Consider the following 13,427-nt stretch of genomic DNA (forward strand, 5'->3'; position numbering starts at 1 on the left):
GTGCATGACTCTGTACTGTGCCGTAATTTATGCGTTAATGCTATAAAGGTGGATGATGCGACTGAATGCAAAGCTGTGTTGTGGTGCACTTTGTTTTTGTTTGTTTAGTGTTTGAGGTGGACTTCATAATCTGAAGCAGTGGAAGTGGGATTGTACAAAACTGAGTAAATAAAAAAAAAGAGGGGGTCAGCCCAGGATCAGTTGGAGATTGGTGCATTTCTAAATAAGATGTGCTCATTCCCCATCCACTTAATATACATGACTGTGCTGAGCTGTCACAGTGAAGGGGAAATAGGAAGAATTAACTAGGAGTTATAGGACAGTTGCAACAGGGGCAGACAGTCTGTGACCTTTTTATGACTAAGGTATGTTATCCATTATTACTATGATAATAAACTAAAAATACCCTTTGCCTGCCCGCCAGAAATGCTTGGTGTACGGTGGTTTCAGTCTGTAGCATACACACAGGAGGCTGGCGCAAACAAAAAGCCAAGTTCACGACAGCATCACACAAAACAATGCAAATAGCGTCATTTACCTGTGCACTTGCGGCTGGTGTCCTCTCTCTTGGATGAGCTCAGGAGCCGGCAGTCAAAGTTTTCCTCCCAAAACTCCGCAAACCACACGTTCCTGCGGTTGTTCTCCAGGGTAAGTGCTGTGAAGTATTCATCAAACCCTGGGGATGAGGGGAGAAAAGGAGTGGTTTAGCCCCTTCATCAACCAACCTGAACCAACCTGTATTGCAGGTAAACAAAGTGGCACCGGCCGCCTTTAAGGCTGAGCTGGTAATAACCCTTCATCAAAGTTTGACCACCGCGGTTCCTCTTCCTCCCAGGCCCTGTAGAACTTCAATAATCCACCAAAGATAACAGGGGCTACGAGCAGGGCCACGGCCTGTTGCCTCAGGCTGCTTGGTCTGGTAGATACTGAACCGCTTTCTTTTTAATGTTCATTATAACAGAGCTTATTAAAAGACATTCATTGTATTGATATGAACAGAACATATATAAATGTGTGGAGCACCAGTTCAAGGAGCGATATTCATATATGCACAGAAGAAAAAGGATACCTGTAACTTGCTTATGCAAGTTTTGAGTTTTGCAAATATGCATTGTTCCAAAGCAGTATAGTTATAAAATGAAGTTGAAATAATTCACAATTTAAACCTTTATGAGACCAAAATTCCGTAAGCGGGTGTTATTTTTCAAGATTTATTGTTGGATTAAATATTTATCGTGCTCTCCATATCGTAATAAATTTTGCTTGGAATGCATATTGTTTTTTGTGCGTCTCAGAGGTGGGTGATCTTCACAGTTTGAAGGGCTAATGTGTCTGTGACTTTTACTCCACATTGGTTGAATCATGGTGAGGTGTGATATTGGCTTATCAGAGTCAAATGACTCAGATGACTTTCTTTTTTGGGAGAGCATTGTCGATGGTCTGTCTTTTTTGATAAGATCCTCACGTCCTCCTGGCCCACACCAAGCATGGTCTCCAACTGGACAATTTGAATTAAGGATGAAAAGAAGTCCGATTTTGAGAGTCTTTGATCGCAATAATGAGTGGTTATTATGACTGGGCCACTTGTCAGAGTTTTTATAAGACGTAATGATAGTAAGACATTTGTGATGCTGGGTTTGTCACGTCAATCTGCCTTTTTCCTTAAAATTCTCTCTTAACATACATTAGCTATACTATGTGAACTATAAATATCAACATTAACGTTGGGTGGATTACATTACAAGTCTCAGAATTCCATTTAAAATGGCAACATTTCATTTTAACATCCATTTTACCTTCATCTTCGCTCTAAGACGGTCACTTACTGTCATCGAAAATATGCTTGTTCTGATCCTTTTTTTTTCTTGGTCACTTGAGGCGGTGGGGATACCTTTACATCCGAGGGTGCTGTTCTTTTTTGTGAATGTGCATCCATATCAACAGTTCGCTGACCACAACTATCTATGCTGATTTATCAAGTTCACCACGGCTGACTTTCAGTTCTTGCTGATCCTTGCATTCTTGCAAGGAGTGGCGGACCCCGCCACCATCAATGCAAACAGCAGAAAGAGGAGCGCATGCGTAACACAAATACATTGAATGGTTGCTTATTATATGGTGTCATATATAAAATACAGGATTTTTGACCAAAATAATCTTACGGATCACTACCACTGTAATCATTTTTCATCTCAACTGATGTGTCACATGATGTTCAGTCTGTATTTAGTGAATGCATACCTTTAATGGAGGAGCGTTTGGGCAGTATAGTAACAGCTCCCACTGCTACATCCTCGAGTTGGTGGATTGGGCTGTTCTTGGCCCCCCAGCTGTCAGATCCAATCCACAGGAAATGGCCCACCTGATTGACCCTCTTCGTGGCGTTGAGAACTCCCCTACACAAGAACATCGATGTGTGAAACAAGCTTGGGGGGTAGGGCACTGGGGACGCATGCATTCCAATATCTATTAAGGAGCGGCCCCCCCATTTCAGTTGCTTACATTAATCTCACTCCTCTATTGTCCCTCTTAAACATTGCTCTCTGATACAACATTCATATGAATTCACTGGTATTAAAAAGTCAACATGTTTGTTTTGTCTTGTTTACATAGATATTTCCTACGAGGCGTAAATGAAACAATACCACTGTTTTCTCAGATCATGTGACAAGTTTGTGTAACACGCACAGTAGATCTGTCTTTGCCTCTGGCCTGTCTTCAGGGGCTGTTCCCCAGAGATTGAAGACCTCACTGTGACAACTCATCAACCCCCCTAAACACCACGGATGTCACCATACACATTGCTCTCTCACCGTATGTCCTCTTCGCTGGCAAAGATGACGACTGCGCGCGAGTGCTGCGTTTCGAGCAGCTGTTGGATGGTTTTGTCATAATCCTCCAGCTTGGGGTTATGGGGAATTTTCAAGGACTGTGCGATGCAGATACCACCTTTTAATGGAGAGTAACAGATGATAAGGCCCTTGAGACATTCTTACGTACTCACTCTCCCACTCACCCACTTACTTGCTCATTCAATGACTTACGTGTTCAATCAGTCACTCATTAACTTCAGCCCCTTTCCCGCTTGCACTGAAAGCCATAAATCTACTGGTAATGTTCCGTGTTGGCGTATTGTGGGAACAGGAACTGGTGTTGATGTCCTGTAAAAGTCTTTCTGTAAATTTCCCCACTCTAGTGATAACCTAGTATAATTTCGGGGAAAATGCGTGTGTGTGGGAATGGAAGCAGTAACATTATCGGGAAAAGCGCATAAAGTAGGGGTGGAGCCGAATCCAAATACCGTCAAAGAATAAATAGCGGGTTTTTACGAATATTTATTTTTTTACAAATATTTCAAAAGTTATTTGGTTTTGGGAAGAAATAAAAACCATTCGGAATAAAGGAGAGTCTCATCCGAATTGGGGAGCTCGGCTGCAGAAACGAGAAACTGAAATATGTCCAGTCTCTACGGAGACAGGTCTTTATTTCCCCTTTCTTAAAAATGCTTCTCAGACCCTAGACGTGTCTTTTACCGTTAGGGGTGCGGTGCTTCGCTTGCCCACCGGAGCGCGGAGCCGGAGAGGGAGTGAGCGGACGGGGAGGTAGAACGGGTGGAGAACGTTCCTTCTCTGGAGGCAAAGAGTGTAGGACGGGTTGAAAATGATCACACTGATTTATTAACATTGGGTTAAGGGTTATTGCGTCCGGGGATGGGGGGCTCTGTCGCCGCTCCGTCAGCGGAGGGAACCGAGTCCGTCCGGGAGGGGTGAGGAGACTGGAAGCTAAGCGCTGGTCTCTGAGAGCCAGAAAAAAACAAAAAAAAAAAAGACTCAGATTGTGAAACCATTGCCGAAGGACTGTCCAAACGATCACATCTACATTGGACATAGCATACTAACCCTAACCCATTATGTATTGTATCTGTCATTAAATGTCTGAACAGACTCCACACAGAAGTTCTCTGTAAAGGAGGCCAATGTGTGAATGACTACCTACTGCCTTTGCCAGAAATGTTTTATCCAGCAATGTTGTGGATTCCATGTGGGAACGGGGCTTTAGTCACACTCACTCACCCATACAAGCACAAACAATTCATACATTTATGCAGAAATCCTCAGATCACAAAAAAACACACTTTTTTCATTGAAAACAGAAACAAACAAAGTAAAAGATTACAGTTTTGCACTTCAAAAATAGGTTCTCATACATTTACCTTTCAGGCATTATCTGTGAGTGAAAATAGCCCACTTCTAAACTGGGAAGCAGATCTGTTTATGGACCAGGAGTGTTCGCAGTATAAGTGGTTTAAAGAAATCCAATAATAAACACCAACAGGGACATAAACTACAGTTTGATATTCTGGAGGCCATAGATGTTAGAGCACCCCGCCATTGACTTTTCGTTTAAGGTCATTATAAATCATCGCATCTCTTTGGGTGTTGAATCAATCTGATAGCACAGGCAGCAACGAAAACACAGAGCATATTAATATTGACAATGAATCATTCTCAGACAGGTCAACACTAATGAGTTTGTACAGGTGGAAGGGCAATGATTGCTTCCGTGGGTCGCTAAATAATAGCTTGATATTTGGCTGGCAGCTTGTGACTATTACCTTATCTGAACTTTGTTAGCAAATGCCCTTGAGGTAATATTTACAGTAGGTTAGCCTTTTGGAAAATCCATTATTGTTTGTATCAAAAAGGATCCTGTAATGTAATGCATCCTAATTTCAAGCTATAAAATGTCATCTTTAAAATCATCCAATTGTTCAGTCTAAAGGTCACCTTTAACAGTTCAGTGCAAAATGACATTGATGATAAAAAAAAAATGCTTTCATGCTGACAAAGGCAAAGTTTAAATATAGACAGTGTCTGTCAGATGCAAATCTCTAATCAGACCATTAAATTGTATTTCTTGCTCGACCAAAAAAAGAAGAGAGTAAGTGCAAGATTGACAATTACATCATTATCTCAAGGCGGACTACTTTTATATAAACAGCATTAAGATTGGGGAACCTGCTCCCCCTGTCTCTGTTTATCAGGGCACTTCGAAAGGCAGCAAAAAGCTAAATGATTGCCGTGGAATCACCCTTTTGACCGTCCAAATTTTAGCCAAACAGAATGAGGGATACTGCTTGCTGTGAGTCAATGCGTCTGTAGACACAGAATGTGGACGGCTCCTGTAATCCTCCTTAAGTGGACCAAATGCACAAAAAAAACAGACAACAAGCCTGGCCAATCCTTCAGGGATTTTGCAATCCAGTTACAATGAAACATGACTGGTGTCGTTAGTGTGGACCAGCCGCTGCTGAGTGTCTTCTAGGTGCAGCACTAAAGCGGCTGAAAGCTTTCGCAGAGAGATTCCAGTGCAATTATTTTGGGCTAGAGAGAGCTCAGAGTATGGCACTGCACACTGAGGTCTCTGTTTTGGGAAGCTGTAATGGTATACAGCTTCTCCTTTCAAATTGGGTATTGTTGGCATCACCTCTTAGGGATGATTGTAGTATGTCTAACTGCTTTTGGGTATCATTGTTAAATACAAATCTCAGGAAAATTGAAAATAAATAGTAAAATCACAAGTAAGTGTCCCTCATCAGTAATTTCAAAGGCTTGTGAAAATGGCTATTAAAGCAAAGGCTTGGCAGGCTTGTAGGGAGAGGACATAGTACTATAATAGGCGTGGATAGAAACATATTGCAGGTCACAACAGTCAATAATAAAGATGGCGACCACAGGAGCCGCTGATGATGATAAGAGGCATTTGGAGCAGCTCCCATTTTCACAGAGAGAGCACCAGCACTAGGATGATGCTGCCCTAAAGGCTGCAGTCTGGCTGCGCAGGGGAGGCTGAATTATTGAGTGCCTACAGACTACCTCCTCAGCCAGTAAGTCAGTCAGTCAGTCAGTCAGTCAATTAGTAAGTCAGTCAGTCAGTCAGTCAGTAAGTTGTCAGGCGAGGAGACCTGATGAGTGTGAACTTCGCTGTGGGTCAGTCTTCCACTTGTCACTGGAAGGTCTTCTGTGGACACGAGAGAGCTCACAGTTCAAACAGTCAGCTTTGAGAGGAGCTGCGTGTCTGCATCACTTAGAAGGAAAAGGGATGGCAAGACAGATAAATGTCAGTAGCTGATAAAAAAGGTTGCTTAGAATGTGTTGTTATCTTCTACATTTCTTTGAAAATGACCTACAGTTCAGGGCAAATGCTCATATACTGCATAAGTGAGATATACAAAACCGCTGTACAAAGTACTAACTAAAAATTATATTGCAGATTATGTAGACTGCTAGGCAGAGTGCGAATTATACCGTGACAATCGAGGGGTGGGGGTCAATATTTTTCTCCGGCGGGGTGAAATCTACGGAAAAGATTATTTGCCTTGTTTGGAAAAAGGATCGCTGCGGAGCTGCTCTTTGGAGCTGCTCGCTGGAGCATGATGCTCAGCGTAAAGTACCGTCCACTTTAGGGCTGTCTGAAATCATATTAGCTTAAGATTCTTGAATATGGGAAATACTGTGTATTGTAATGTTTACGATTACAGGTAAGAAGTTAATCTAGTGGCGATAGCAGCGCCGCCCCTTGCGGTCGCCTGTGCCGGCGCTCCAGTTGACTTTTGCTATTACATTTCACTGCATATATGTATGAAAGTATGTATATGTATGTGACGAATAAACCTCTTGAATCTTGATCTTGAATCTTACCCCCCCGACCTGTTGTTTCTAACTCTTTTGGGGGAGGTCCAAGTCTTAATTAGGGGGCTCAGACCCCCACAATGCCCCCTTTAATTTGAACTATGCTGGTAGTTAATCTTCAATAGAAGATGTTTCTTATAAAGAACCCAGGACTGAACTATGGACATTGACACACTGTGCACTACTATGTACAATATGTGCATTGTATTGTTTACTGTATATCTAAAGTATATCTTCATATACCTCGATGTACTCTACTTCATCCTCAAAGCTATAACATCCGGAAATTGCGTTTATCTGAGGTCACAGGGGTGCGACAGCTTGTCTCTAAATGGTCTCAGCAGTGAACCGCCGGCCAGCTCTGTCCCCTATGCCTCGAAGAGCTTCCATAGCATTCCACTTATAGTTATTTTCTCCAAAGTGGAGTGACGGACAGTCCATCCTCAGGTTCCACCGCCGGAGTCCACAAAGAAGAGGAGTGTCATTCTCATTCTTCTCTCATTCGATGTGTATGCCGCCTTCCATAACCTACTTTCTCCTCCTCACGAGCTGGAACACTGCACAACGTTTGGCAAAAAGCAGTTACAGAGAGCTGCAAGCCACGGTTGCCATTTGGGTACCTGCTTCTTTGCAGGCAAAATAAGGAGGACAGGCGCGCAAACGTAATGTCCACACATAAAGTATATTGAAAATCTTTAATTTGCACAACAGCAACAGAAACTGATGTTTTTCAGCCCTTGGCCTCTAAAGAAATTATTTAAACTGAGAAATGATGAAGAAGGCCCAGGGGCTGAAATGCCTCTGTCTCTGCTGCTGCTGCTATGCAATTAAAGAGTGTCAAAATATATGCACTCCACGTGAACACAGATATTTTCGTGGGCAGCCAATAGCCTCTTTGCAGACAATACCCCAAACCCTTTTCTTTTCTTCCTCAACTAAATTATATGCCACTTATCTTGGCTTTTCCTTTTTACAGTTTAGATAAACAATGGGAACACATGGCATTGGCTGGATGCTGAAATCAATTGCATTTTTGTCTGTGTTTTCCTCAAACATGCTTGCAAAAGGAAGTAAACCATTCAGCTCTTGCCTAAACCCAGACAGAGAAAAGAAATTCACAATTGATGAACCACAATTGCAGTACTCACTTAAAGGAAGGGCAACAATGCACAATGGAAAACCGCCTGAGCAAAAGAAGGAGAAGAGCAAAAAATAAAACTATAGGGAAAAATAGAGGAGATCAATACAAACTCACCGTCACTCCAGTCTCAGCTTGGAGTAATGGGCAGCCATATTGCATTAGTCCGATGGATGGTTCTTCTTGAAATGGTGAAACTAGGAGCCTACTAATGCATCCCGACATTTCACTGCAGCGAGGCAGGGTAGCTACAAAAAAAACCCCATCTGAAATCCTCATGGATCCCTTGCCATTATGCACCATCAGCTCAGCAACTGTATTCACGTTCTGGGACTGGTTATTTAATTTTCCCTCAGCAATTATACTTGGCATTGTAGCCTGAACACTATGTACACTCAGTTTGAAGACTGAGTATTCTGTTTGTCTGTCACTTCCTTCGGTCCATCACTAATATTCAATGTACTTAAACAGAGCCTTCGTTCTCTGAATGAACAGCTACCCCATCCGACAATAAGGTTATTTTTTTCTAAAGATACTATGATGCCCTGCCATGGCTTTTAATTCAATAAAAAACGTATCTTTTGATTTGTACATAAATGCTAAGCAGTGTTCAGCGGCTGATGCTCACCAGCAAAAACTACGTCCTGTATAGAAAATGCAACCAATAAAACAAGCTGGCTGCACCAGAGATACTGTGTGTATCAGAGGATATAATGGCCAGAAGTCAAGCTTCCAAAGAGGCAGGTTGCTCTTTCAGCTGATCTTTCCCAACACAAACGAACACAGCCACAAACAGCATTTAATAGTTTTAATGAGTGATCACACTGCCTGTGAACACGCCCAGAAATGCAATAGCCATGTCCGCTGGACTTCTAATTGGGGCAGTAGGATATCATCAAGCTCTCTTCACTTTCGAGGCTTGCTCATTTGGGCTACCGGAGGAAACCAGAATCATTCATAGTTTTTATGGGTGGTGGATCAGAATATGCGAAGGTCAAGGTGAGCACCAGGTACAGGTCTTTCAGGTCGTTCTAATGGGGGATCTCTGTTGCTGGAGGGGTGGCATCAAGTTTAGTTTAATTTTGCAGCCCAGATGATGAAAGTCAGCAATCCTTTTCTTTTTCTTTCTAAGCACTCAGTGCACTGTCACACTGATGAAAATGGCACAATGAGCTGCTACTGAGTTGCTCTGCATGCACAACAGCAAACATGTGTCTTTCAAATATCTTACACCATTCATCGGATTTGTATGCCTGAAGAAAATTAAATCCTATTTTTTAATAAATGCCCTGCAGGGGTAAAGCCATGGTGCTGTAGCATTGCAGAGGTTCACGCAGAGACTGCTATGATGAGTTTGAGTTTTCATGATGGCTACAACAGTGCAGTATAATTTCTGCCGGTGCGGATTGTGAACTTGTCACATGTCATCCTCTCAACACATCACTTCTCTCCACTGTTTTCTTACGCTTTTTATCATTTGCCGCCGGGCGGTTAAGCAGAGATTCCCAGAAAAAATATATATTGTTGTATTCATCGGGCAGTTCAGTGACTTCACAATGAAGGTTATTAATGGTATGAGAATAGATTTCTACTCCGTTTTCCCAACTGTGTTCACTTCAGCTTCTTACCTGCTTCTTTGGAGAGCTGCATGAAAGCCTCAATGCCCTTTTCACCATAGCTGCCCTCCGAGGCGATGGTGGAAACGTAGGACCAGCCCAGGGCCCGGATGATGTCCACCATGGCCTGGGCCTGGAATGAGTCTGGAGGAACCACCCGCGAGAAAAAGTCATAGCGCCTGTCATCACTCAACTCCGGGGCCGTTGACGCATAGCTGATCTGTGGGATCTTGGAGAGAGAACGCCGCAGGGTTATTTGTGTGTTGTGGGCATTCTGACACAATGTGGGTTTTTGTTGCCAGGGTGACCTATCTGACAAATCACATTTCTACCTACTGTGTTGTAGAAGTAACGCCGATACTCTCACTAAAATTCATGTAATCTGATGAGCTATTACCACAGGCTTCTGAGGTTGAAGATTTGAAAGGAAGACAAACATTGCTAAAAGAAATGCAATGCAAAAACAAATAGAAAAGTTGAGATAGGATAATCACATTGCCGCCAGCTCCGTCTGAAAAGATAAACTTGTTCCAACTAGCATTATCACATTGCCAAAAGCAAGACAAATGGTTCAATAATTGAATAGGCATAAACATACCTCTAGAAGTATTAGTACGGGCAAAACAAGCTCTATTTAGAAAGTCGCAAGTTGATCAATGTTTCTAATGTTCAGGGAGCCCCTTAATAGGATGTAGTTATTCAGTTTGCCATCGTGTGCAGGAGGAGGCAGAAAATACCTGCTCAAATCCGTGTGCAGCAAAGAATTCTATGCAATGTAGAAGTGACACAGGGGGCCCTCCTGAGGTTACAATTCTTACCTGAAATAACATGGATAACTCATAGAGCGTTTCATGAATAGATCTTCACAGGGTGAGTGAAAGGCTTCAGCATTTCATTTAATTTCAGGCTTTCTTGCAAAGTGCAAGCGCAAGACTTGTGACTCACCGCAGCGCTGCCCCTGCCGACATTTACACAGCTCTCTCTACCTCTTGAACCTCGACCGCTTGCGCTGGAACCAGCGGTCAGATAGGCGCCTCAACCGAGGCGTGCATTGCTTTCTTTTAAATGTGCTGCAGGGCCCCATCATACACTTTAAACTCGCAACTATATGTTATCCATTTCCATTAGAGATCAAAAGCAGCGGAAGGCTGGAGAACCACAGGAATTAGGACACAGCGGCTCACTGCTCACTAGCTGCCTCGCTCTCACAGGATGTGAGCCACAGCTTTGACCCACAACTTAAACAGGGTCAACGGCGTGAAGCAGACAAATTGAGGAGCAGAGAAGGAGTCCATCACAGGAGGACTTGACACGAATGAGACGTTTAAAACAAAAAGTCTGAAAAGGAACCGGCGACTAACTGGCTTAGGTATTGCAATTGCACAAATTTGTGGTCAGGGGAAGATGTGAGGTGTTGACACTTGAACTACTATGACTCTGGCAAAATGGAGTGTGCTGGGTCAATAGGAGGCGTAGATAAAGCAATGGAGAGGATTCAAAAACACCTGCTACCATTCCAAAACCGAAGGTATGCTGATACATGCATCAAATTTGAGTGTCGAGGGAATGCTTCTGTTGTAAAGCCAGCCGTGAAAAGGATTCATAGATTTGTGTTGAGTCAAATCCCATCGGTATTTGAGTTGAGTCGGACAGCTCCTCTCCTAAGAGTTTTGCTTCAGGGTACCATTTGAAATAGCCAGGTATTTTATTGAGCATTGGCTACGCCTTTGTCAGAAGCTTAGAGCCTACAGATGAAATTCCTCCCCTTCGAGGTCCTATTTTACAGGACTACTCCTTCTCAGCATGCTCTATTAAAGAACCATTTTGACCCTCCTGAATAAAAAGGGCAGAGTTTTGGTTGAAAACTAGCCAACGGTACAAGTATTAGAGCTCCTGGAGTTACAATGCATGGAGATGCTGACCATATGAACAGTGAGTGCACAGAATTGAGCACTTGCAACCCCTGGAAGCTAATAGATGACACATTAAGTGGGACGTGAGTTTGTAATTGAAAGCTTCTGTATTAGATACATGGATTAAATAACAATCTTCCAGAACTCGATTACAACTTCTCCAGTGGATTACAAGGGTTGATTTGAACTTTTCAGCTTCTGGTCACTGTCTGTTGATTGATTCCCAGAACTGCATCAATTAATTACGGCCACGCTTCAATACATTCTCACAAATTTAATTTTTCCCCTGTGGACCCGATAAGCCCGTCATAATGAAAGGCCAAAAATAAATTCATATATTTTTTTATTAACTTTTTTTTTAAATATTATGTTCTTACTCTTTTACCGCGTCCTGTCCACAATGCCACTCGAAGCCGTATTAAATCTCTATTTTTTTTCTCCTCGTTCTCGATTCCTGTGAAATACATCCTCACACGTCTCCCCATGTTGTCACATTGCGGAAACGAGGTGATGATTACCATGCCCGCGAGCAAGTCAGCTTGACAACAGTCAAAGTAAAAAATGAATTTAACATGATGAATTGACCTCGGGCCAAGAAAGAGAGATTAAAAATGCCACGATTACCCAAAGCTGATGTCTGGCGCCTGTCGTTTGCAGTATAGATCAAAGTTGGGATTGCGGAGCGTAATCGCCCGGCTTGCTCTTAAACGTATCAGGGTTGACAGGATCGATGAGAGAGAAACACAGAGGTCTGTTATAGGGGACACTGTTTTATTGATTTACCACCGCAAACTGCCGTGGTTCTCTCTGAATAAGAATCCGTTGCCGGAGTCTTAAAAGCCGCTGAGAGAGCAGAAGTGGAAAGTGACAAAAAAGATGAAGAGAGAGAAAAGAGATGGAGAGAGAGAAAGAGAGAGAGAGAGAGAGAGAGAGAGAGAGAGAGAAGGAAGGAAGATGGGGGAGAAAAGCAGAGGGGGGCTGCAACTGACATCAGAAGAGAATTTCAACCCGGGTGTTTAAGAGGAGAGGTGACTAAGTGAGGTTATGTAAAGGTTAGACACCTTCGCAGTAGTATTAATGTTCGGCGAAGTTAATTAGTGTTCCTTGGCCTTTTCCGAGGCAAGTTTCAGCCACGGCGGAGCGCGGGCATCACCAGGCAGCTCCAAATACCCGTTAAGAATGTGAGATGTTTGCTCTCAAATTGCCCCGCTCTGCTAATGTGCAGATGAGTCATCTGGATGTCATGGAATTAGACCTGTGTTAGGGGTAAATATTATCAGAATAGCACCTATAGAAAACAATTTATTCCCCCGGCAATAAACTTGATCTGCATTTTCAGGAAATGTCATCCTCAAGTAATCCAAGCGGGTGGCATGAAAATAATAGGACTTACTCTCGGAGATCCATTAAATTATTGAAATGGGAAGGTTTTTCGACCACCTCCACCATGTTTTTGTAAACCTTAAATTAGCAAATTAGTTTGAAGCTGCAATGAGCGAAGTTCCAGTAAATGACGACTGAACTAAACAAACTCTTGACTCTGAAATCTATTTTTGGTTTATAAGGTATATTAGGTCTCTACACCAGCCACTTGTTTACTCATGCACACACTCCGCCATTCTGAGCTGAATGGGTGACAGCCATACCGTGCAGTTACGGAGCTGCTCGCCAAAGAGAGAGAAAAAAATAAAATAAAAAATAAAAAAACGAAGTTATATGAAAAAAGCACACGAAGCGGTAGATTGGGTGGATGATTCTCAGGTTGATCGGGATTATTTAGAAATCCTTCACATTACGGTCTGTCTCGTGATCTTGTGAAATTCATTAGCAGAAATATAATTGCTGCTGCAACAAAAAAGCATTTATCCTGAGCATATCCACCACACTCTCCAACAAATCACTCCCTCCCTGGTCCTCAGTGTTGCAGAGCTGAAATGTTCCCCCTGAATGGATTTCAGAAGTGTGGGTAGCCAGGCAGATCCTTTTTTTCGGGAAGCCCTGCGCCTCTATTTGCTGCATGACTTGCTACTAAGTTGACATCAGTCGGTTCAACTAGGTCTTTGGTAAC

At 42.8% G+C, this 13,427-nt stretch overlaps 1 protein-coding gene across 1 annotated transcript in view; it reads right to left on the reverse strand.

The window, feature by feature from the left end:
- Nucleotides 1-13,427, reverse strand: part of LOC307241545 (metabotropic glutamate receptor 7-like) — a gene marked incomplete at both ends in the record, with an annotated part of 56,306 nt that overhangs the window by 28,205 nt on the left and 14,674 nt on the right. Inside the window, 4 exons of the mRNA XM_080015707.1 lie at nucleotides 539-676; nucleotides 2,242-2,396; nucleotides 2,814-2,949; nucleotides 9,459-9,675. Of these exons, the coding sequence (XP_079871833.1) occupies nucleotides 539-676; nucleotides 2,242-2,396; nucleotides 2,814-2,949; nucleotides 9,459-9,675 (646 nt within the window). The remainder of the gene's footprint in view (nucleotides 1-538; nucleotides 677-2,241; nucleotides 2,397-2,813; nucleotides 2,950-9,458; nucleotides 9,676-13,427) is intronic.

Source organism: Zeus faber (genome assembly GCF_960531495.2).
Source record: "Zeus faber genome assembly, chromosome: 15".
In the NCBI taxonomy this organism is placed as follows: domain Eukaryota; kingdom Metazoa; phylum Chordata; class Actinopteri; order Zeiformes; family Zeidae; genus Zeus; species Zeus faber.